The sequence below is a fragment of the Anas acuta genome, chromosome 4 (genome assembly GCF_963932015.1).
Source record: "Anas acuta chromosome 4, bAnaAcu1.1, whole genome shotgun sequence".
NCBI lineage: Eukaryota > Metazoa > Chordata > Aves > Anseriformes > Anatidae > Anas > Anas acuta.
In genome coordinates, this window is record NC_088982.1 from 40,108,557 (window position 1) to 40,132,936 (window position 24,380).

The 24,380-nt window shown below is 40.1% G+C and overlaps 2 protein-coding genes and 1 long non-coding RNA gene across 5 annotated transcripts in view; 1 reads left to right on the forward strand and 2 right to left on the reverse strand.

The window, feature by feature from the left end:
- The window catches only part of MGAT4D (MGAT4 family member D), a 37,407-nt gene extending 30,781 nt beyond the window's left edge, over nt 1–6,626 (reverse strand). The window contains exon 1 of one of the 2 annotated variants that reach the window (XM_068680794.1): nt 6,521–6,626. Coding sequence is in view for 1 of the 2 variants with exons in the window: in XM_068680793.1 (XP_068536894.1) it covers nt 4,211–4,301 (91 nt within the window). In the remaining variant the exon portion in view is untranslated. Of the gene's footprint in view, nt 1–4,210; nt 4,381–6,520 lie in introns of those variants that run through there. The other variant, XM_068680793.1, reaches the window with a different exon arrangement.
- Nucleotides 6,627–9,091: 2,465 nt separating this feature from the next.
- On the forward strand, nt 9,092–20,150 carry ELMOD2 (ELMO domain containing 2). 2 transcript variants are annotated; one of them, XM_068680797.1, is made up of 9 exons: nt 9,092–9,349; nt 9,483–9,627; nt 10,091–10,119; nt 11,102–11,196; nt 11,963–12,092; nt 13,055–13,188; nt 13,786–13,854; nt 14,989–15,122; nt 15,539–20,150. In XM_068680797.1, exons 2-9 carry the CDS (start codon nt 9,483–9,485, stop codon nt 15,694–15,696), a joined length of 894 nt encoding a protein of 297 aa, XP_068536898.1. In that variant the 5' UTR covers nt 9,092–9,349; the 3' UTR covers nt 15,697–20,150. The 2 variants fall into 2 exon arrangements, with proteins under 2 accessions (XP_068536898.1, XP_068536897.1); XM_068680796.1 differs by having other exon boundaries at nt 9,099–9,391.
- On the reverse strand, nt 9,621–24,110 carry LOC137856014 (uncharacterized). The gene is made up of 4 exons (XR_011096135.1): nt 23,695–24,110; nt 22,702–22,878; nt 13,784–13,918; nt 9,621–10,700 (listed from the first exon to the last, which is right to left on the reverse strand). It is a non-coding gene; the product is annotated as an uncharacterized lncRNA (long non-coding RNA).
- Between the last annotated feature and the right edge of the window lie 270 nt (nt 24,111–24,380).

The window sequence follows — 24,380 nt, forward strand, 5'->3', positions numbered from 1 at the left end:
GCTTGGTGCCTGGAAACTGCCTAACAGGCCTAGAGAAGACAGGAAAACTCTTTTCTGCTTGTTCATAAAACCGAACAAGCTGTATTGGCTGAAATGAGATCGGTGTAATTCAAGACTCCTTATCAGCCCATCAATTTGCCACTACTTAATTGAAGCTTTAGGCCACAGCGTGCCAGTTGGGTCTGGATAGGAAACCCACAAAGAGCTCTGTCACAAATGACGATCACACAGGGAGCTCCACTTGGGTGCACAGCAGGGGCTGGCCAGCAGCAGCAATGTCACACCACGTACAGAAGGTTAGTGGAAATAAAGGAAAGAAACATGTAGCCTGCTGTTTGTACTGGCACGTACATTACATTATTTCAACTGCAAACAACTGGCATTCATTAGAAACTTCTTTGTAACCCTTTGCACCCCTTCTTGCTGATATGTTAAGCCTTGTGAAATAATGAAACATTTACTATATTAGACAATTCGATAAACCTTAAGTATACTTCTGTGAGTGTGATTAAACATGAACAGCTCCCTTTTTCTTTCCCCAACCTTAAAGAGATACATAGAGAAACACAGGTTTCACAATGTTTGTCTCAAACCATACATACTAAGAAGCTTGGACATTTATATTAACATGCTTACATGTGACATCATATTTTAGTGTTGCTGTCTCCTAACTTCCAGACAAACCTTAATCTTAATTTACTTGGATTAAGCGTCCCACAAATTTAGGTGAAGAGGGCATCAACACCATATAAATCAATTCTAAGGGATCTAATCCTGTTACCTTTACAGGCAACATTAAGAAGCACTGCCCCATGAGATGATTCTATTTACCTTGCTGCTGTGACAAGTAAATAAATAAATAAATAAGTCACTGTTATTCAGTCAAGTCACTGAAGTTGACTAGACTAGGACTAGAGGAAATGGTCTCAAGTTCTACCAGGGGAGGTTTAGGTTAGAAATTGAGACATTTCTCCTCAGAAAGAGCAGTCAGGCACTGGAACGGGTTTGCCCAGGGAGGTGGTGGAGTCACCGTCCCTGGGGGCGTTCAAGGAAAGGTTGGATGTGGTGCTTGGGGACATGGTTTAGTGGGTGACGTTAGTAGTAGGGGGATGGTTGGACCAGATGATCTTGGAGGGCTTAATGATTCTAAGTTTTTATTTGGGAATAGTCTTTCCAGAGAAGAAACTTCATGTAAATTCATAATGAGAATGCACTCTTGCCTTCTTTACTGTTTATAAAATGGAGAAAAAAAAATTGCTACCTCCTTACTACTTTTTTTTATACCTATTATATTTTGTGTTGATTAATACTTCCATGGATAAAACCATGTGAGAAAATCACTACACAAATTATAAGTTATTTACTAGTTGCTATAACTACAAATGTATATAAAGAGTATTTACATGAGAGCAAATACTTTTGGTCAGGTGAACTAACAAGTGGATTGTAATTCGGTTGCATAACAGTAGGAACATCTGCATCATCCTGATAACAGCCTTTCCTATCCTCAGTTGCAAAGTGCTTGCTTCAGACAGGTTTTGCTTAGGGCCTGGGGAGGGACCAAGAAGCTCATGGCAAAACCATGCAGGATGTGGAGCAGGTATTGCTACATCAGTCAAACCGAGTACTGGCTAACAGCAGCCTGTGTTTACAAGCACTCTAGAGGATGCTAAAGGAATCACCATACAAGCCTAGATGCAGTATCAAGATTTGCTGAAGATGTGGTGACTACCAATTGTCTCTGTAATTACTTTTTCTGCCACAAAATAGTCAGCCTATTGAAACTGAAACCTCTGCTCGTACATATTTATTAAGCAATGGAAACAATGAATACACAGCTTTTTAAGGATAGCTAAAACGTTTATAATAAGACAGTATCAGAGTCCAAAATAGCTGAAGTTTAATGACTGTCAGATTCTGTACTTTCATTTAAAGTGCGTAAGTTATGCATGAACATCTTCCTTGCTGTGCCAGTTCAAGTTACCTGTTGTTGAATTAAGTCTCAAAATTTCAATTATAATCTCTCAAGCTAGCTAGCCCCTTACTATAAGGCATCTAAAGGTCTCTGTGTTTTGTTTTTCCCCACACACTGAAATCAGGACAGAGCTAATATGTGATTTACACTTCAGGCTAACACCGAAGGGCTGAAAGGCTCTAAGACAGCAGACAAATCAAACACTGGTTTACAGGGCTATTATATACTTCACATATTAGAGTATGAAGCTAGGATGCCCTGTCATAGCTGTAAAACAAATTAAATTTATTTTTTTTTTTTTACGATCCCAGTATCAACGCAATCCAAGAAACAATAAATGTCTAGAAACCAAAGTGTACACTACAGACTGCAACTGCTGAGTGTGAAACTGATTTCAAAGATCAAGACCAGCTGGCACGTTTTGATAGGTAAGTCAGAGAAGCAAACTGGAGTAACTGCAAATCGCACAAATGTGTAGAAGAAAATGAGACAGAGAAGAACTTCTGACAAACAGGTAAAAGAAGTGGGAGCTGATAAGCATTAGAGACAGTACTTGACGTCTCAGTAACAGGTGAGATAAGTGAAAAAGGCTTTAGAAAAGAAAACAAATGGATCACATTTGAGGTGTGAGAAAAGTAGGAACTCCAGCACTGCTCTAGGCATGTTGCTAGAGGGGTAAGTTCAGCAGGGAGGACGGGAAGAAGTTTAACAATACCTAAGCAGAGCTATATGCCTGCTGTGGGGGAAAGAGATTTGTTTCAGCTCCTTAGATATTGTCATGTCTTAGTCATAATGATGGAGCAGCATTCGGTTTGCTCCCAATTCTCCTCTTTGTGGAAAAAAGTAACAACATAGGATGGTTCTTGGGGGTTTTCTTGATATAGGTAGGACATTTCTGTGTTCTAGCACCCCTCAAGAACAAAAATTGCACTTTTCCAGTGAAATAAACTTAATACAAAGTCATTTACCACATGCACCTTTACTTACAATTATCTACTCTTCGTTGAACACTGTAAATTAACATTAATAACGGTTAAAAGTTTGTTAATTAAAAAAAGGTGCTAAAATAAATAGAAAAATACATCGTTTGAGAAGAATTAGTTACTCTGTTGTGGAGAAGGAGACATCTGTGGAATGACAAAAGTTAAGTCAATACACACAGAGAAGGAAACATCACCACCACCATCCCCACCCCCCCACCCCCAAAAAAAAAAAAAAAAAAAAAAAGGAACAAACAAACAAAGCCATAGACACGGAACACCAGCAGAGAAAGGTCAAAAAGAAAGGTGATTGAAAATGGTACTTCAGCAAATTAGCCATAAAATAGAAGTCACGAAAGAACATGGTGATACATGGATGTAGGCTGTGGCTGGGACAAACCCTCTCTTTCTATTATCTTTCAGATCTTAGTTTCTTAAGACACACCCTATTTTTTCTTTGCTTATCATTCCCTGCTCGTAGCAGAAATGCCACTTTAAAAAAGTGTCAAGTGCTGTAAGATCGACAGCTGCCTAGCTGAGGAGAAACAACGAAGGCAGGAGGGTCGGCATTGCCTCAGCTCCATTCAACACTGCACTACGAGGCTGAGGGCTCTACTGGCACCTCAGTCGCTCACAAAACCTACCAATATAAGCAAAATCTAACAGCTAGCACAAGTTCTGTCTTCATCCCAGCCATTACTGATTGGCTTAATTCTTCTGCATCCATAAAGCCAGACCTTTTTGAACGCGTATGTAGGAAACTCTTCAAAACCCATTCTTTCTGCCCCATCCCAAGCAAACTGCCACATTAACGAGCTGTCTGCCAGCCTTCAAGGCGTTACTGGGAGAGACTATCAATTTATTTTTTGGAAAATAACATCAACTTCACCTTTCCTGCGCCGGCTCAGAGGACCTTAAGGTGATCTGGCAGGTGCCACTTACATAGCCCATTTAAAAGGCGCACCGCTTATAAACAGAAACAAGGGTCAGGTGCCTCTCTGCGGACTGAGCAATCCCTCGTAGCGCTGGAAGCGCCTGCAGGTGAGGCACAAACACCACGGGTAGCGCTGCTCTGTCCTCCTCGAGTACCACCACAAACAAAACCGCGGCGCTCGCCCCCTCCCCATCCTAACCCTAGGAGAAGAGCTCAGTTAGGGGCACAGGACAGGATTTTTCGTGTCCCCTGCGCCCACGCCCGGCCGCGGAGCCCCGGCAGCGCCCCCCTCGCCTCTCCAGCCCCCTTGGCAGCTCTCACCTGTCCCCCCCGGCCACGCCGCGTACCACAGCAGGGAGCCGGCGGCGCCCAGGCACAGCGCGGCCAGCAGCGGGCCCTGCCGGAGCCGCATCTCCCGGCGGGGAGCTCCCGCAGCCCCGGCACAGCCCCGGCACAGCCCGGGCAGCAGCCGCCGGGCGGGGCCGCGCCGCCCTCAGCGCCCACGGGGCCGGGCAGCGCCGGGGAGGAGCCGCCGAGGGGACGGGGACCGGGAGCGGGACCGGGAGCGGGAGCGGGACGAGGCGGCGGCGCCTCAGGTGCTCGGGGCGGGGGGCACTGGGGATGAGGGGCGCCCGGGGGGCTCCCGCAGCACCGAACCTAACGGGATTCCTGCCTGCACGGCTGAGCCTTAACGTGCCGGCGGCTGCCGTCGTGCCCCTGATGGCAGGCAACGCGTGGGGACAAGGAGCTGGCCACAGGGCGGCTGTAACGCCGGGGGGGGATGCAGATTTCAGAGCCGCATCCCAGCTTTACGTGAAAAAAGCCCTCCTCTCCCTGCCTTTCCTTTGCTGGGACACCTGCACCAACTGCTCGCAAAGCCACTCAAATTGGGGATTTAAAAAAAAAAAAACAAAAAACATAATTTCCAGATTGGTATCACAAAGACATAAAGGACCAATTGAGAAATCATACTGGACTTTGTTAGCTGATAAGAGCAGTAATTTACTATCTGCTGTTTCCTTATTGCCACCGTATATTACTCATCACCTTTTTTTACCTAAATGATGTAGTATTTTCTATCGTTTGCTTTATAAAAATACGCTTGTATTATTAACACAATAGCTCCTTTTCTCTAAGCTTACTTAACAACTGCATCTCATCTTAAACCAAAACACTGAATCACTTGGAACAGTGTTGTGTAAAGCAAACCCCAAACCTGCAGCACTGTTTGGTGTCCGGACACAACTATGCTGGAGCCCTAACGTGATCACTGCCTCTATGCTCCACTCTTTATTACTACACTAACATTATAAGTACACCGTCTTTTGAAAGCTAATCTTAGACTATCAAAATTCCCATCGCTGCTCTGGCTAGTTAGCGTAACCTTCCCATGTTTGAACTTTTACGTGGATGGGTTTACTTCTCCCTTTAACAATTACTTTGAATTGTGAATGTTACTCATTAATAATGCAGGAGAGTGCTAAGTAGCCTGCATCAGGATACAAATGGAGAGCTACAAATCTCAGCACAGCTCCTTGAATCACTAGGAAACCTGGAGTTAGGCTTCCCTATTCCTGATCTGTCCTCATTCACTAAACTAAACTTCCCCTTTCCTTCTGTTACTGACTGTATCTTGCTTTGATATTTTTACTGAAAAATCTTCTAAACTACACTTACTTTAAAAATGTTTACAGTTCTTGTTATTAACCAACATAATTACAACTCAGTGCTCTTATGCTCTATTGCCTGCTCATCAGCATTGCTCTCTCCAAGTTAACACATTAAAAGACCAAGACAATACCCTTAAAGGAAGATCAATGTAAGTTTTGGCACATTTTTAGTAAAGTAGAGATTCAGACCTGAGAGGAACAAGTAAATATTAAGTATGTCATATGTAATGAATTAAATACCTGTTAATTGACTGGCCGGTGTGTGTTTGTTACAGAGCCAATGTGAACCAGTATTTGATGTTGTCAAGCAGGAGGGATACCAAAGATATGAATAACAGAAAGCTAACACACACTTAATTTAGTCCATTTTCAGAGCCAGTAAGAAAAATATTTTCATCACACACTTGTAGAAACTACATACTGTACAGGAAACATCTGTGGAGACTGGCACTGAATGCATTAGATGTTATTTATTGAGGCTGACTCTAAAGCAGACACAGTTACTACTCAGCCATGCTGAATTGTGGTGATCATTTACTTAATGCTGACTTAGACTGGTGTATTAACTTTTGATGAGGTAGTACATTAACTGTTCCTCTAAAAAATCAAAATACCAGATCACTGGAAACATAATGAACTTCCACTGCCTTGGGACCTACTTGCAAAGAAGCCCTCTTATTTGCTTCATGTTTTCCTAAAATCTTCCTCCCAGTGTTCTCATCATATGTTATTTTATATACTCAAGAAATAACTAATAAATAAATAAATAAAATGTGCAGTATTTTTGTTTGTTTTTGGAGGGGGCTAAACAGCTCAGACCAGTTTTACCTCCCAGCAGCATTTCTGGCAAACTAATAACCTTAAAAAATAAACAACTGTATAGAACATCACACTGGGGAACCCCTACCACCTGCTAAGCAAGTCAGTCATTCAGTGGGCTAGTTCCATTGAGACAGCTTACCTGCAAGACAAGGTTTCTATGCTTGTCCTCATGCTTTTTAAATGAAAATCCTTTCTTGTACATTGCTATGTAACTTGAGTGTCTTGCATTTTCAGTGTTGTTTTCACACATCTCTGTGTATGCAAACATAGAGATAAGAAAGATTAAAATAAATATTTGACAAAATAAACACTCATGGGTGAAACAACTATTGGATTATTCTGCGTGTAAGTTGTAGCTGTCCTTCATCTACAGGGTACACGAACAAAGCATAGCTACTGGTAACAATAGGTGATAGTCACTGCCATGGAAAGTTTTCTGATAGTGCAGAGATCCAGCTGATATTGCTGGTTAAAGTCCCCTTTTATTTGCCCTGCTATCATTTAAGAAAGGTAACTTTAAAAGGTAAACAATAGTTCATTATCTTTCCCTCAAAGTCTCTGCGAAGGTAGCCTTGGAAGGCAACCACTGAACACAAAAGGAATAAGCTAGAACTTAAGCTAGAACTTTTTTTTTTTTTTTTTTTTTTTAAGCTACCCCCTTATGTTTTTGAACGTCCTAATAAAAATGATGAATTGACTGAACATGATGATACAGCAGGGTCTTGCATGAGTCAAGTAGTAACATTTGGGTAAATTGGCCACATTCTCTACTGGATCACTCAGTTGTGTAAAGAAGGTTTAAGTCAAGAGTTTTCACTTGCTTGTTGTACACCAAAAAGATGATCAAGATCAAGTTTGGAACTCAACATGAAATTAATGCACCCAAAATCACTGATTTATATATAAACACCTTTATCTTTTGTCATATTTACAGTAATTAGGCTCTGTATCCTTTTAATAACTTATACAGAGCTGTGAAAAAAATGTCAAAAATGTAAGCTTTATTTTTAAAGCAATAATTGGTTATGGAATTTACATTTCAAAAACACAGATTTAAGTACATCGTATGAGTGAGAAAGTTATAAGCTAGATTAAAACTTGCCTCTATGAAGTTCTTGCATTTCAGAAGCACTTCAAGTAAAACAAGACCTACAAAATTTTCAAGCTTACCCCAGCAAGTTTAATGACAACACAAAAAGTATTTTACAATGTATTGTCAATGCCAAATATTTTTCACATCCATCGTAGAGACTGGAAACAGTAAGAATCAACTGAGAAAACAATAGTGTACTATGCATGTTTACTGTTAAAGATTATTGTAAAACAAAGTGGAACAACTTCCAGAACCTGTGGTACAAAAAAATGTTGCTTTGGTTCTTAAGAATCTATGCAAAAAGGAAGTTCTATTTAAGTCTAAATAAATAAGTAATAAAATAAAAAAGCATCCAAATCGTTAAAAAGCTGTTTAATTAAATAAAAGATGTAACAAAGCTGAACGCTTGAATGAGACAGTATTAAGGCATTATTTTGGTAGCCATCAGCTAGAAAGTTCCCTCAGTGTTGTTTGCACAGCCCCTCACTTAAAGGATGCACCTGCAGGACTTTCCAAGCAATTCTGGTAGCTTCTCGTCAGCTCCTCGTCAGCTATCTCGGAGCAATCAGCGTGTGGGCACGAAGACTGACCAGAAGGACCTGACTGCCCTTGGATTTCTTACCAGCATTTCCTCATGTTGTCGCAATTCCTCCATCATCCCAAAGTCAAGCCGTAACACCCCACTGCTGCTGACACCAGGAATCTCCTGACAATAGCCATCACGCCCTCCTGCCACCCAGTAAATTTACTTTTTAATAGAGAGAAACACCTCTTAGTTTATTTTTATCCTGTAGCACACCAATGTTTTATGACTCAGATTGCTCATTTATGAAGCCACACTCTGGAAAGAGTGATTGAGTGCCTGCTGCCTGTTAGCACCACCCGTCCCCACAGTTTTCAGGAGCTGGAATCAGAGCTGAGGTCAAACACCTGAATTTCTCAGATCAGTGACTCCCTCATGTGAAACTCCTCACCCCTGTAAGTGCACCGATCTGAATGGTAAAACAATAGATGTGTTGGCCCACCCTCCGAAATCCCGTGGGACGCAGGCCACCAGGCCCTTCATGCTGTGTGAAAGGTACTTCCATTTCCTCCCTTCGGAGAGGTACCTGCCCATGGCCCAGCAAGCCTGCCAGATCCCTTCCAGCCCCTCAAGCTCTGAGTGCAGCACAGAAGAAAAAGAATTCTTCCTGCTGCCATCCACAGAACTGTTTGAGCCAAGCGTGCTTAAAATAATCACTAATTATTGTACAATGGAGGTGCCTACCGGGGCTAACTGAAACACTGGGGCTGCACCTATGTGCAACAGCGGCAGAGCAGGATCCACGGCCAGCACCCTCCTCACAAGCACCTCGCCTGACTACACCCACACCTCCTTCCCGATCACATTTCAGAACATACATGTAACCCTAACCAGAGGGACAAGCACACCGCTCACTTTGCCCTCAGACACAGACAAGCGGCCCCGAGCAACGCTAGGCTGGAATGAGGAGACATTTCTCCTCAGAGAGCGGTCAGGCGTTGGGTTGCCCAGGGAGGTGGCGGCGTCACCGTCCCTGGGGGTGTTTGAGGAGAGGTTGGATGTGGTGCTTGGGGACATGGTTTAGTGGGTGACAGCGGTGGCAGGTGGCTGGAACTGATGATCTTGGAGGGCTTTTACAACATTAATGGCTGTTACTCCATGACCAGGCACGGACCGGGGGTGCCAGCAGCCCCCTCCAGCGCCCTGCCTTGCGCTGTGGGCGCTCGCCTCGCCTCACGACCCCGGCCGGGCAGCTGCCAGCAGGCACCCGCCCGGTAGCGGCAGGGACACGGCCGGTAACGACAAGGGCCCGGCCGGCAGCCGCTTCCGTCGTCCCCCGCCATCACTTCCAGGTCAGGGAAGGCGGCGGGCGGCTTCCGGAGGGCGGCTGCACGGTGGGCGCCGCGGCCGTGGCTGGGGAGCGGGGAGGGGGGCGGCGGGCAGCGGGCGGCCGCGGGGGGTTAACGCGGAGCTTTCTCCACGCAGATGTTGTTGCAGCTGTGGGGGCTCCTGTACAGCAGCTACGTGCGGTTCTGGCTCAAGTGGGTCGTGAGGCTGCTCACCGGCAAGTGCGAGCTGCAGCGCGTCCTGCACGGCCAGAAGGAGGGGGCGCGGAGGACGCTCGGCATCGGTAACGATAACGCTGGGGGCTGCGGGGTTGCACGGCTGGGACCTCGAAACCCCCCTAACGCAGCTTTTCTCACACAAAAGTAGCTCTTTTTCTAAAAAAAAAATAAATAATGAAACCTGCTCTGCTTCCTTATTCCTCAGTCGTAAACAAGAAGGCGTTTCGAAGAATGGAAAAATGTGCAGAGATATTTCTGTCTTGACACCTCTTCTTTTTTAGTAAATCCTGCTGACCGCTGGTTTGAATAATGAGCCTGTTTTCGGTGTTGCACTCAAGGATGATCGAAAATCTACGTAAATTACGCCTTTCAGTTGCTTGATAAAGGTTAATTTAAGTATTCGATACATGTAATCAAAAAGTTACTCAACGTTTTATGATACTTACAAGAACACCTATTGTCAATTACTTAAAAATACACTTCCATCGGAATTTGTTTTTAATTTTCTTTAAATTATTGTTATTGCAGAGCATTCACTGGGATCATCAAAGAACAAGGTAATACATGAAGACTCAGCTGTATTACAAACTACATGTATTTCAGAGACAGGTGCCTGAAAGGAATACATGCTTTTTGGGGGAAGGAAAAAGCCGAGGAACAAGAGACAGAAAGAAAAGAACAACATTTTGGGTTCTGCATGCTAGGATTAGTCAGGGTTTTTCAAGAATAACATTATATCACTCCAAACATTTGTTCACTTTTTTTCCTCTGAAAGATTACCTGCTCTGTAGCAGAGTCAGACAAGTCATGGTACTGAGTTTGTGTTCTTGAGAGTCAGTTCTCCCTGTCACAGCAGTCTTCTTTGCTGGCTTTGTAGAAACCAGAAACGCAGTACAGGTAAATGATACAGATAAAGCAAATTATATGGAGTATATACAACAGCATCTCAGTTAATTGGGGGAAAAAACGTAATGCATGTTTGCAGGTAGACTTTTAACTAACAAACTCCTGCCGATTGTTCCGTGGCAGTTAGACATTGTAGTTAACGCTTTAAGCCCTCACATCTGTGCATCTTGAACGAAACTTTTCCATTCTAGGTAGTGAGGTGACGGAGCATTCTTCCTTTTCTAGCTAATCACTGCAACGTGATTTTTAGAGAGAATTAGTATTTTTGTTACAGTAGAGCACAGTATGCATTTGTTTCAATTAGGTTAGGAAGAACATCTTTCAATTCAGCATTTGAAAGCAAACAAGAACCTAAACTTGAACTTTTTTTTTAAAAGCGGGTCTGATACAGAAAAACAATATTTATAGTTGGTAGTTACAAATAATGCATTTATCTAATTACACAGATCTTTAAAAGTGATTTGAGCATAATTATTATAAGCATTTAAAAAGATATAAAAGGGAGAACAGTCAATTTATTGAAGGAATACACTTGGGCCAGGCATCCAGACAATGAGAAACAGCAAGAGTCAAGTAGGTGACAAGTAGGTTTCTGCATTCATCATGAGGACTTTGACTATGTTAACTTCTTAGGTTTTAAGAAATGCTCTACATGTTGATGAAGCCGAAGTGGAGAAGTGTGTCAAAGATGTAATGAAAGAAAAGAAAATTGAACAAAAGGATATCAGGTATGTTTGGAACTCTAACAAAGGTTCTTCAAGGCAGATAATTCTCACTTCGTAGCGTGTTTTTGCTGTTGTTTAGTCAGATACAATACTTGAGCAATTCAAGTCTTTAGAATGAAGCTAGAAAATAAGGTCTGGCTATGTCCTCTTCAGTTCTAGGAAATGCATTGCAAAGTTTAAATTGCAATGGATTTGAGATAACTGCCTCTGTATCTCACAGGTCACTTGTTATTCCTTGCTTTTAAGAAGTATTACAGAAGTTGAGACATGAACTATGTAGTTGTTTAGATATTTTTGAGAGTATAGTGATAGCAGATTGAGGTTTGCATTTCTCTGCAGAAGTAATGAATGATTGAGAGGAAAACTATGAATCATCAAAATTTTAGTTCAATGAAACATTTTGAAGGTATAAGATTTCTGACAAAGTTTGGTTTTGAGGCTTATAAAAAGTTTGTGGGCAGATGTTTGTGGGTACAGTAGTCAGGATGATACAAGGAGTTTTTCTGTGTCACCACAGATTTTAGTAAGGGTATGTTCCCCCATATATTTAAGTGAATAGGGCCTGACTTTGCAGTTGTAAACTCAGAATTAGAAGTAAGACCCCTAAAGCAGTATGCTTAACCAATATGGTGAATTTTAAGATGTAATCATAAAGCACTTTCTAATTCTAAGTATTATATTGTGTTTACCTGATAGAACTTTCCTTGTTCAAGCAAGAATTTATAGCTAACGATGCCTCAGTATTTTCTATTATTTGTTATTATTTCAGGTTTAAGACAAATTTGCATATATCCTTGCTACAGATAACAGGTTATAAAAAACTTTACTTGAATGTGGAAAATCTGAGGAAGGTCCCGTATGATTCAGATAATGAAGAACATGAGGAACAGTTAATTGAGGTAAAAAAAATCTTTTAAATACAAAAGCTGTTCCCCATTCCCCACTGTCAAGTCCAATAGTTACTACTAATAAATGAAATTCTTTGCATTATTAACAGATGCCCTAGTTAAAGCTCTTTTCTACTTGTGAACCGCCAAGTCATTATAGAAGTGGCTGATTAAAATAAAATGTCAAAGCGAAACCAATTAGTAAACTAGTGTTGCTTGTACTGGGATTACATGTATGTTATGTAAAGCAGACCTAACAGTCAGCAAAACACTTTTTATAACAGGTTACTGAAGGATTTTAACTAAAAAGATATTTAACCTTGTGCAGACTTCTGTAAGTTTCTTAATTAATAATTACTTTAAAAAAAAACACCACTCGTGTTTTCTTATTACTACATCCTAGTCAACGTCAAAGAGGATAGTTTCAATCTGTCAGTATTCAGTTATCAGTATAAATAATAGCAAAGGTAATTCTGCTCGAGTCTATTTTAAATAACTTCTACTTCATAAATATATTAGCATGTTATTTTCTTAGCATTTCATAACTCCTCCAACTTGCCATACAAATCCCCACATTGCATTGCTGTCCGTAGGTGTCAAATCCCTACAGACAACAGCATGATGGGCACACAAACATTTTTTGTGAATTTGTATTTCAGTTTACAGCTGTCCAGTTGGAATACGATGCATCAATTATTTTCTGAAATGCAACAGGTCTTGGCTTTTACAGTGTCAGTATAATGGCTTTGCCAACAAATGGAAATTATCACTTTTAATGTTAGATGTAATCATTTTCATAACCTCTTGACTAAGCTATTGTAGCATGACTCCAGATTGCCACTGACAGAAAAGAGCGTGCAGGCTGTATCCTATCGTGTGGTGAATGGTTTCTAGTGTGCAGCAGCAAGTGCTCTGAATTATGTGACTTAGAATACTTCAGTAGCTATGCATGACATGGTAGCATATTTGTGCAGCTTTGGAATTTGCTGATGCCTCATGAAAATCTGAAGGCCAGAATCACCAAGCAGTGGTGTGACATCGGCTTCCAAGGTGATGACCCCAAAACAGACTTCAGAGGGATGGGCCTGCTGGGATTAGTGAATCTGGTGTAAGTGAAAAGAACTATGGTGGTTCAGCTGTAACTAATGTTCAGTATCTATGAATTCTCATTAGTTAATGCTATTTTTAATAAAGACTGAATAAAAGCAAATACAAATGGTGGCTTAGGTACAGTGAAAAACAATATTTGTTAATAAGTCGAATGTTTCTAGCAGCTACACTTCTGTAAATGTGTAGTTGGGTAGAGACAAGAGGTGAGGGGAGAAACAAAGTTGCCCCAGACACCTTATTTTTTGTCACCATATGATCAATTCGATAGGCTATGACTTGGAGAGTAACTTGTTGAAAGCTTTTTAAATTTCTGAATTTATTACTGCATTGAAAAATAAACACATTTGCATACCTCTGCTAAGCTAATTTGTAGACTCAGGTAAACTTCCTGTTTGATGTTCAGATTGCTTGTTTTTTAATTGCATAAGCTGAATAGAATTTAATTTTTTAAGAAAATACTTTTCCTTTGTTTTCACATTGTGACCTTTTTAGTACAGAGTAGTATTCAGCTCTAGTTTATAGTTATATGTTTTCATAATTTTTTTTTTTTTGTATGAACTTAAAAATAATGAAAGGTCTTGTTTCACACTTACAGGTATTTTAGTAAGCATTACACCAATGAAGCTCGTCAGATCCTCTCTCGTTCAAATCACCCAAAGCTGGGGTAAGTCATGACTCTTTTTCACTTCTTCTGTAGAAGAGCACATGAGAATTGTCAAGTACTGTTTCTGAAAATAAAAAGGAAAATATTCGTGTTTCTTCCACTTAAGGATGGAAAAAAAAGTAGAAAGGCTTGAGAAACGGAACAGATCATTTTCAGGTTGATAACTTTGCAATTTTTTTCCGAACAGACTTGTTGGGACAAAAATTTTGACTCTGGTTAACACAAACACATAACATCATAGCTGTGTTTTTAATAGATTTAGAAGTGAATATGTATTTTTCACTTTCTTATTGATCCTGTGTAGGGATGGCATAAATTACCTTTTAATCTAATCTTTTTTCTAGACTTCTGTAATAAGTAAATACAAGTAGATGTTTTGCTCGTTTCAGCATTTTACTTCATCTTTGAACACTATGTATTAAAATGCTTCACTCATTTTACAGGAAAAGATATTTTAAAACAAGTCAGATACAAAGATAGAGAGCCAGTAAATCTGTATGTGTCATCTGATCCATCTAGTCCCCAGTTAGCTCAATCACCTACCAAGAGAAGGAAACTTCCTTGACTTCAACTCTAAAGAATATTAATCGTATGCAACTAGATCATGAATAAGATACTTCCATCAATTAAATACATACATCACTGAAATAAATTCATCTTTTTTTAAACACTTGTTTCAATAGTCCTTCAGCAATCTGTGATGTGATACTTTCTAACTGTGCAGCAGAAAAACAGATTTTTTGATACGAAGAAATAAGTTGAGATGACCATTCTATTGATATTTCAATAGTTTTTTTGATGCCCTATTTTTGATATTCCAGAAGATGTAATGATTTCAATTGAGCAATATTGGGTCAATATTGATTACCCTTTCCATCTCATCATTGCTTAACAGAGGCATTTACCATACTACTGTATAGGAAATTAGAGGGTTTTTTAATAACTAACTTTCACAGGGTTAGCTACACCAGCAAACTGAAAAAGGGGTCTGTAGGCCAGAGTTGGCTTGTTGACAAGTATTATAGGAAAAATTGATTCTTACAGTTATCCTAATGCCAACTGTTTCTGGGAAGCTTTTAAAAGTCCTTCAATCCATAAGGTAAAAACATGAACTATGATTGATCACTGTTGCAGATATTCTTATGCAATTGTTGGAATTAATCTGACTGAAATGGCATACAGCTTACTTAAGAGTGGTGATTTAAAACCTCATCTGTACAACGTAGTCTCTGGATTGCCACAAATGGAACATTTCCATCAATTTTACTGTAAGTATCTGTGGATTTTCTAGTACTGATTACTGGGGGTATGCCTACAACATAAAGTGTTGTTTGGTTGGTCGATTTATTTTTGGAGTACACCTCTGCTTTTTTCTCTTTAGCCCCACAGCAAGCTGTTTACCTTCAGGACCAGGTACTTGAAATGTAACCACTATTTAACCACTGTGCTACAGAAATGTACATTTCAGTAATAAATTTAGGTGAATTTCTGTATCTGCAGTCTGAAAATACAGTACTTGCAGATTTATTATTATACCGTGCAAAAGGTTGCTGCTGACCAGGATAAAACACTTACTGTTTTAGGAATTGGACAAAGTCTAAAGGATCATTGTAGATCTAACTAGCTCAAGGCAGAAAATTGTGGAGCTCACTTTTGTAGATCTGTATTTTATTTTTTTTTCTAGGTTATCTGGTTTATGAGTTTGACAAGTTCTGGTTTGAAGAAGAACCAGAAAGTATTATGCACTTCAACCAGTACAGAGAAAAATTCCATGAAAAAATTAAGGGTCTTCTACTGGATTATGATGCGGTATTAACCTTGGGAGATAAAAAGAAACCTTAACTCCTCTGCAATATATCAGGTTCTGCATTAACAACAGAATTACTCATTTGGCTGAAAGTTTTGTAAGTTTCACCAAAAACTGTATAACAATAGAACTTTTTTACATAAAAAAGTTTCAGTTCAGTTAAGAAAGCTTGGACAATCAACCTCTGTTTACAGCTCTTTATATGCTACTCTCCAAAGGACAGGGTTATTATTTGTGTTGGTTTGTTTGTTTTTTAACCCAAAAGTCTGAAGATCCCTGGATCACTTGCTCTCTTTTTTTATACTTCTTGGTGCAGGAACACAAAGCAGATATTTATTCTGCATCGTGCATTTCATTAATAGGTTTATCTGTTAATTGTCTTTTAAAACTTTTTCTATTTGAAATGTTCCTGGTTTAAAGCTTTTTGCGTCCTCATTCTGTATGCATAGTCAGTAGTCCACTTGTCAATGTTAAGTTTCCATAATGAAGAGGTTGATGAAGGGGATGTATTAGTCACAGTTTCGGAAAGAGACTTAAATCCATCAACATACTACATGCTACTATGTACTTACTACAAATTACTTCTGGCTAAGGAAGTTTCTGTCTGTGGATTTGTACCAGCAAGTTGCTATGCTTGGAAAAAAGCTTAATTTGCAAACAAACAAACAAAAACAAAAAAAGACCCATAAGTCAACGGTGTGAGGATCTGATCCGCAGAGTAAAGCTACTCTTTCTAAAAATACTGCTGCTATAAAAGTTTTCCGTTCTTTCTGATCTGACTTCAGCTGCTCAGACTGCTTGACTTTGTTGTCAGCCCTTTCTTTTATCAGCTAATGAGAAATTCCCATTGGGAAGTACAAGAGTGAGTTCACTCATTTAAAAAAAATAAATAAATATTGCAGATGCAGCCCCTATGTTTTGAAAATTAATACTGGCCTCTAATAAAAGTGCACTTTGCATGGGTAAGTGCAACTGTGACACATTCCTTAATCATGGCATCCTCAGACAATCTAATCAATAGGACTTCATATCTATATTTTGTCTAACTATTGCTTAAAGCAGCTTTAAACAGATTTGGTACAACCATCACTTCATTTTCCAAAACCTACTATTAAATAAGTGCCTTCTGCTTTATTCAATCAGTGTTTTATTTTGGTTCTGTAACCAGATCATAGCCTTAGAAGCTCAAGTTGTTTGGGAAAAACTCTTTCAGTATATAAATAGCACACTGGCACAAAACTTGTATGCTAATACAAGTGTTCATGGTTCATCTTTTATTTTTAAATCATCTCAGGTAAATTAGTTAACTTACAGTCAATGACTAATCATGAAGAGGGTCCTGAAGAATACAAATACTGAACAGGAGAGGAAAGGGATGAACCCCTTTTTTGTAATGAGTGATGTTACACTACATAAATAATACATTTCTTAATATAAAATATTACGTCTCCCTGGAGAGATTAAAAGCCTAACTGGACAAGGTCCTGTGCAGCCTGCTCTAGGTGACCCTGCTTTGAGCAAGGGTTGGACCATGTGGTCCCCAGAGGCGCCTTCCCACCTCGGTAATTCTGTCTTGTATAAATAGTGACTTTTTGCACTGCGTGCACCCAATTACTCTTGGTCCCTTAAATGTTGGTGTTCTCTGTTTGTGGGAAAGCACCTGGTCACTGTATACTATATATTTATGGAGGTGGTAGAGCAGCTCTGTTTACTTTTTTATGATGCCTTAGGTATAGTAACAAACAGTTTTTGAGTTTACCATGCACAGGGTGGAGAGAGGTTCATCTCACCTATGTTGGACTAACACTATTCTACTAAAAAAAAAAAAAAGTAATGCGAAGATGCTTGTAGGATATATTTATGGTTATGCTTTGGCTTTTAAGCAGATAGATTTCCATGAGGATGATCAAGGGACTGGTGCATTTCTCCTCTGAAGACAGACTGAGGGAGCTGGGTTTGTTCAGCCTGGAGAAGAGGAAGAGGATCTGGGGAGACCTTACAGCAACCTGTAAGCCTACTGGGGGCCTACAGGAAAGCTGGGGAAGGACTCTGTCAGGGAGTGTAGTGACAGGATAAGGGGTAATGGTTTTAAACTAGAAGAGGGTGGACTGAGATCAGATATTAGGAAGAAATTCTTCACTTGGAGGGTGGTGAGGCAGTGGTACAGGTTGCCCAGAGAAGCTGTTCCAGGAAGTGTTCGAGGCCAGGCTGGATGGGGCTTTGGGCAACCTGGTCGAGTGGGAGGTGTCCCTGCCAATGGCTAGGGAGTTGGAACTGGGTGGTTTTTACAGTCCCTTCCAACCCAAACCACTCTGTGATTCTCAGGTAACAGAGCTGTGCACAAGAAGCCTGGTTCTTTTGCTGTTCCTGCGAACTTGGAGTTCTGTAATTCTTACCAAAGGAAGAGCTGAGATCCTGGAGAGAGCATTCTGGGATTCAGAACCTGTGTTGCAGCTCTGTTTCTCTGACCCCCTGCAGAAAATGAACATTCCTAACAGCTGGCTTAGGAAGGGAGCAGAAAGGAAACTCTCTGCAGCTAGAAAGTTAGTTAATTACTACTTCCTAGGCCCAGCTTCCTTCGTGTTTATCTTTAATAATTTTGGTATTGCTTGTAAATCTCCATTGCAAGCAATATGAGACGACTCTTTTGAATTTCAGAAGTGACCCCAAGATGTCTAGCAGCAACAGGAAGGGAATCCCAGAATCCCGTTTACTTCCCCCTACCACTTGCTAACAATTAACAAAACTGATTGAGCCATCTCCAGAAAAAAACAAGCCTCTCCTGTGGAGTCTGCAAGCTTTTTTTTTTTTTTTTTTTCTTTCCCCCTCAACGGTTTCTAACAATCTCCACACCAGTCTTACCAGTCTTGAAATTTGTATTCAGCTCCTTGGTCATAAGGAGACTGCTACGTAACTACTACTGAGGCTTTTTGAGCATCAAGTTTTAGGTTTCCTGTCCAGCTAAGACATCTTAGTGTAGAACATAGGTTGAGCCCTACATGAAATGCATCTTCATTAGCTTTTTATTTTTTAAATCAAAAAGTGACCTGGGATTAAACTGTGTCAGCATACGAGGGAAAAAAAAGTAAACCCAACTATCAAAAAATGAGTGAGATATATGGGAACGTATTAGTTTGTGTGTAGTAATTGTTTAAGATGAGTATTTGTTAGGCTCCACTACACTTTCCCAGTAAACGGTTAGAATTTGCATGTAGTTTTGTGTGATAAAATACCCCAGTCCTTCTGTTTAAGTCACTCTTTGTAGAGTAGTACCAGGTCTCCCTGTTTTGCACCAGTGGTAGGGTAATTGTATTATGGTGGTAACTAGAATATGGGAGGGGGGAAAGTGAAGCTGTGTTTAGGGAAGGGAAAAGAGAGTGTTTAGAACAGTATTTTACTTGTCAGTGGTATTTTGTACTAACTCTCTTACAGAATGACAATCCTAAGATTCACAATGGAGGTAGGCCACCTTTCTGCAAGTTGATAGAATCAATTTGTTGAACATCAGAACTTACTGCTTGTAGTTTATTCTAAGATTCTTGTAAATTAAAACCTTGTTGAATTCTCTTGCTGTTATTTATTAACTGTCGTGTTTTCCTTATTAGAACTTGTACATACTGTTATGTGCTGCATCGTCAAAGCATTCACTACATTGTTTATATGCAGCAGTAATATTTTAGAAAATAATAAAACTTAAGACAACACAGTTCTCTATTTTTCTTGTACCTGTAGCAACTGTTTAACAGACTACCTCCCTTCCTGTTGTTCCAGCATATGTCTGAAATGTGGTGCCACTCCATGAGTAAATTAATCTGAAGTAGAAGCTTATTATAAATAACAATAGAATGTAGCCTTTCAATAAACAAGCACATTGCTTCTTAAGTAACCGACTAACTGGAAAGCATGATTTGAAGACAATGCTACTTAAGAAGAAACAAGAATGTTTTTAAACTAGTTGTGCTTCTGTCATCTGATACTGTAAAAATACGACATTTTGCCTATAGAAAAGGGGCCAATTTAAGCACCTCACATAAATAGTTTTGGATTTTCACTCTTCGAGAAAAAAATGTTTTTGAACTAGGATGGAAAACAAAAATCCCATTGGTTAACCTTGTCTTAGGAATTATTGTAACAGAAACATTTGTATTTAGTTACGTGGGAGTTCAGTAGTCAGTATTATTGAAAATACAGCTAGTAAATATTTTTTTTGTTCATACCTGTTTTGTGTTGCTGTAGTAGAAAGGTGATCGGTCTTTGGACTGATGTTTTTGTGCCAGTTTATATGTTGTCTTTTGCGGGGCAGAGAGGGGAGAGGAAGACGACAAGACTGCTTGTGGGCAGTTTCTTCTTATCACACTGTGCTTAGATAGCTGCATACTAATTAGAATTTCTGTTGACCACAATATAAAAGCAATAATGTAAACGGTGATGTCTGTGTAATGGAAAGATGTTTACAATGGTAGCAAATAAAGAATGAGTTATTCTATAACATTGTCAACGTTTGCGTGTTATGGCTATGGTTGTTAGAAAATTTGCAGTGTACAGTTGGCCATGCTCTCAGCACATACTGCGACATGAGGGAAGGCTTTATCACGCTCTTCTAATCCCCTCTTCAGTTCTGACAACTCATTTTAGAGTTCTCTAAGGTTCTTCTACTGGGTTTGCATTTTTGTCTTTCCTAGTAGCCCTGTACCACAAGTTGTAGAAGTGGTATACAGGGGAACATTTGTGTGTGTGGAAGCTGAACTGGCAAAAATCAACAGCAAGAACAAAAGGTAGTTGTCTCACATTTTCTAGTTTAAAAATCAGAATCCAAGATAGGCATTTAAAAATCAAACACCAGAAGAAAGGAACTGGAACAGTAAATCAGATCTACACAAACTCTCAAGATCCTTCTGGTGCTATAGAGAAATTCTTACACGCAACTCTGCTTGAAATCTCGTATCTGTTTTAACAGAAAATTGTGAAATAGGCAAGTCAGTTTGACACATCTGATAAATTTCTGTGTGTTGTGACCTTTAAACACTTCCTCCCTCCCTCTTCATGAACATGAAACATGTTTTTCTTAGCCAAAGTCATGGCTACAGCATGTTGCTGAGACTAACGACACTGAACTGAAAGGAAATGCTTTTTGCTTTATTAGCTAAGGGGCTTCTCCGGGTATCTCCTTCACTTTGTTCTACACCTGACTCAAAAGACTGGCATCCCTTTCTCTCTTTCGAAATTCTTTTGGTCCACACCAATAAAAGCAAGCCTTGCTTCCTTGATATATATTATACACAAAAAACATACTGGATTGGGAGGAAGCAAAGAGTTGTTCTGCTGAGTCTCTGTAGCTACAGGACTACATTGGTAGCTTTAGGGGGACAGCACAAATAAGGTTATAGAATATAAGACAATATTACACAGGTAGACTGCCATGCCCTACTTGCAGCAGAACCTGGCAGTAGGTGGTTATTACAGCTCCTACCTGTCACCAGGTGTCTCCAGTACCATTTGATAATCGTGTGCAAAACAGAACAATAAAAACAAAAGGGTTTTGTTTGAATGGCTAGGACAAGCCTTCTCTGCATTAAGTGCGCAAGGATTTTTGTTCAGGAGAGCAAAGCTCAGGAACAAACTTTGACAGCTGGAACTCCGGCAAACTTTTCCAGAGAAAACGGGAAACCCTGATTTACATGTATTTTGGTTGTCTGGCTGTTCCCTCTCCCCAAACCAAGAAAGGATCTTTTACTTCCTTTACCCCTTCCACCATGCACTCATCTTCATACAGGCTATGTTAAAATATTTACTTAGTTTTCAAATTCTATTTGTATTTCTCATGGGGCTTTTGTTTCTACTTGCAAATTTTAGAGACCACATGCTTCTATCAGTGTACTAAACTGCCACTACACAAGAATTGCAAGATTTTACCTGTAGGACTCCCCCCACACTGCTTCAGAAGCATAGAACAAGCCTTGCACTGCAGAAACATCCCACTCCCCCACCCCCAAGACGAACAAAACCCCAAACGTACAGTTGGTCAGTTATGTAAATACCAGTTGTTTTAGAAAAAGGGATGAGGAAGCAGGCATTCAGGAAGCTTAAACAGATGGAGCATGCTAGAAAAGAAGAACCTGTGGTATATTCTCTTCTAATAGGACATGCTCTGGGAGATTACCTTCCAGCACTTTTTGAGAGCATCTTTCATTGCACTTAAAAATAACTTACTTTCCATGTTTCATTCATTCTATTTCCAGCACTGAAACACTCTTATGCAATGACACTGCTGGTACAAGCATGTAACACATTTTTTATTACTAGCCACATTCTATTTTACTGTTTACGCCATATTTTGTTCTAATTGTTTGCCCTCATGCTAATCTATATTTTCACTGAATCTGTCATACTGAACTATTCTTTTTTTATATATACACTGAATAAACCACCATTTAAACTGACCGTTAAAAAGTTACAATGGTTGGACTTGTAGTGCTATTTTCTAGTGGAAAGAAAAATCTTTTCTTTGAACTATGGGCTAAGGCTCAGTAATAAATGCAACTGCTTCAGTTTCATTCTTGCTACAAACTTACGCCTCCACATGTATCTGAACTGGCAAGCTTTTGTTCCAGACCAGCCTTAGACATTGATGTCTCAGGCCAAAAAGAAAGCCCAGCATATTGTAATCTGATGCAAAAGGCTAGGATACTGAGGCACTCTCCACAGGTGAGCTAGCCTACCAACTCCTACACTACTCCGTATTATCTCAGTTTCAAGAGGTTTTAGTCTAAGCCCGACTACTCAAATTTTTCTTACAAAAATGGATGCAACAGCATCAAGGTGGTAGTAGTTTGTTTTTTGTTTTTTGTTTTTTTCTAAATGCAGTTAATATGACATTTCTGATAAAGGCATCTTCTAATTACAGCGTATAGTCACATTACTGAATTACCAAGAACATATGAGAATAAACTGACAGGGATAGCAGCAGAGTAACACCATTGGAGCTCATCAACACAACTACAAGCTAAATGGGAAAAGAAATGGTGAGCTGTGCTCCCTACCTGTCAGGCATGGATATGCAGCTACAGGTGCCTTCTCTGATCTATTGCTTCTTCATCTAGGCAGGTTGTAGGTTTAAGGTGCTTGTACACTGCCTTGATTTTGTTTCTTGTTTGTTTCTGTACTGCACCTACTGCCAGGAGGCCCGATTACCATAGTCTTAAAATGCTGCTGCAAAACTACAAGTAATAGAAAATCTGTGATAGGAGGGATCCAGAAGCTTACAGAACACCAAGCACGGCACACAGCTTACCAACCAAAAGCATTCTCTCTTAGTTCAACCAACTGCACTAAGACTATTCCCTTTTGCTCCCATAGCCGACCTACACACCATATATCCTCTGCTATCTTCATTAATGGTGCAGTACCTGAAACGTAACGTCCACTGTAATACAAGCTCCAGTGCCACTCTATTGGTCCCCTGAAGATGCTTTTCTCTTTTGAGTTATTAGACATCAACTTTTCAGTAGGTTTAAATCCAACACACACACTTTCCATCTGCTTGCTAAGAAGTTACATGACATAAGCCTTTACATGCCCCCAAACACAACCTTTACCTGTAATGTCCAGAATTCAGGTACTGTACTATGATAAAGGAAAGAGGTACCATTCAACTTTCATACACTATGGTGAAATAACTTGAAGGGTAGATTCTTAGTGACTTTTTCTCCCCCTCCCTTTAAAGTAGAGCTTTATAAAACAACCTCCCACTCCCCATCACTTGCTGTCTCTTTGCAGGCAGCACCCCCTTGACCACCTGGCTCCCCCCCAGATCAGACAAGCAGAGTTTATCAGCATCCAGTCACAAGTTTCAGTTCCAAAAAAGGAAGGAGATCTTATCCTCTCTTTTTTCTTCTATCTACAAGATTAACAACCTTAACTAAACTCTATAATTCACAGACTAAAACCAGTCTCTATCTCAAAGCATATCAAACAGCTGATTTGCTTCCACAGCATGCCCACGCATACAAGTAAGACTTTAAATGTTCACTCACGTTTTCTTGAAGGCCTTCATGTGACTGTGTACTGGTCAAATGAACTCTAGCAACTTTCTTCTCACCAGCTTGCAGCAGACCTTGCCATCAAACAGCCAACTACCAGGTGGCCGTTGGGTGTGCTCTTGGCCAGCTGAACAGCCTTACAAAGTATCTGGAGAAAATCAGCTCACGTGGCTGCTTCCTCTAGCAAAGTAACACTTACAAGATGATGTGGCTTACATTTAAAAACCTTGCTGAGACAGTTGCGCTAGCATGGCAAGGAAATCTTCCACAAAATAAACCACATTGTAACACCAGAGATCTTTGTGGATGCCTCTCCTTAACAGAAGCTGTAACAGCAACAGAACTTCAGGATAAAAGCCGTGATCTGTGCACCTCTAGGGCTGTGTGGGAGACTGCTGATATATTTTGGGGGTCTGCAAACTGAAAAAGGTTCAGCCTGCTTAAGGAAGTGTTGAAGATTTCTGTGATAACTTATTAGCTGCCAGGCATTTACAGTCAAGCACCCTGTTCTGGCATATGAAATTAAAGCACCCAAAGTCATATTCTTCAGAACAGTGATTGCAGCTTCAAATGAATGTCACGATTTGATATGCATGTAAACCAACTTACTCGCAAGAAATGAAAAGTAAAATGATCGAGGCAAGAATATGTGAGCACAGCCATTAACTCAAAGTGCTCAG

Bases quoted from the DNA above. Each gene is read 5' to 3' on its own strand.
- ELMOD2 (XM_068680797.1), top strand. From the start codon at position 9,483: ATGTTGTTGCAGCTGTGGGGGCTCCTGTACAGCAGCTACGTGCGGTTC. The intron at 9,628-10,090 runs GTAACGATAACG...TTGTTATTGCAG, and splicing joins GCGGAGGACGCTCGGCATCG to AGCATTCACTGGGATCATCA. The intron at 15,123-15,538 runs GTAAGTATCTGT...TTTTTTTTCTAG, and splicing joins ACATTTCCATCAATTTTACT to GTTATCTGGTTTATGAGTTT.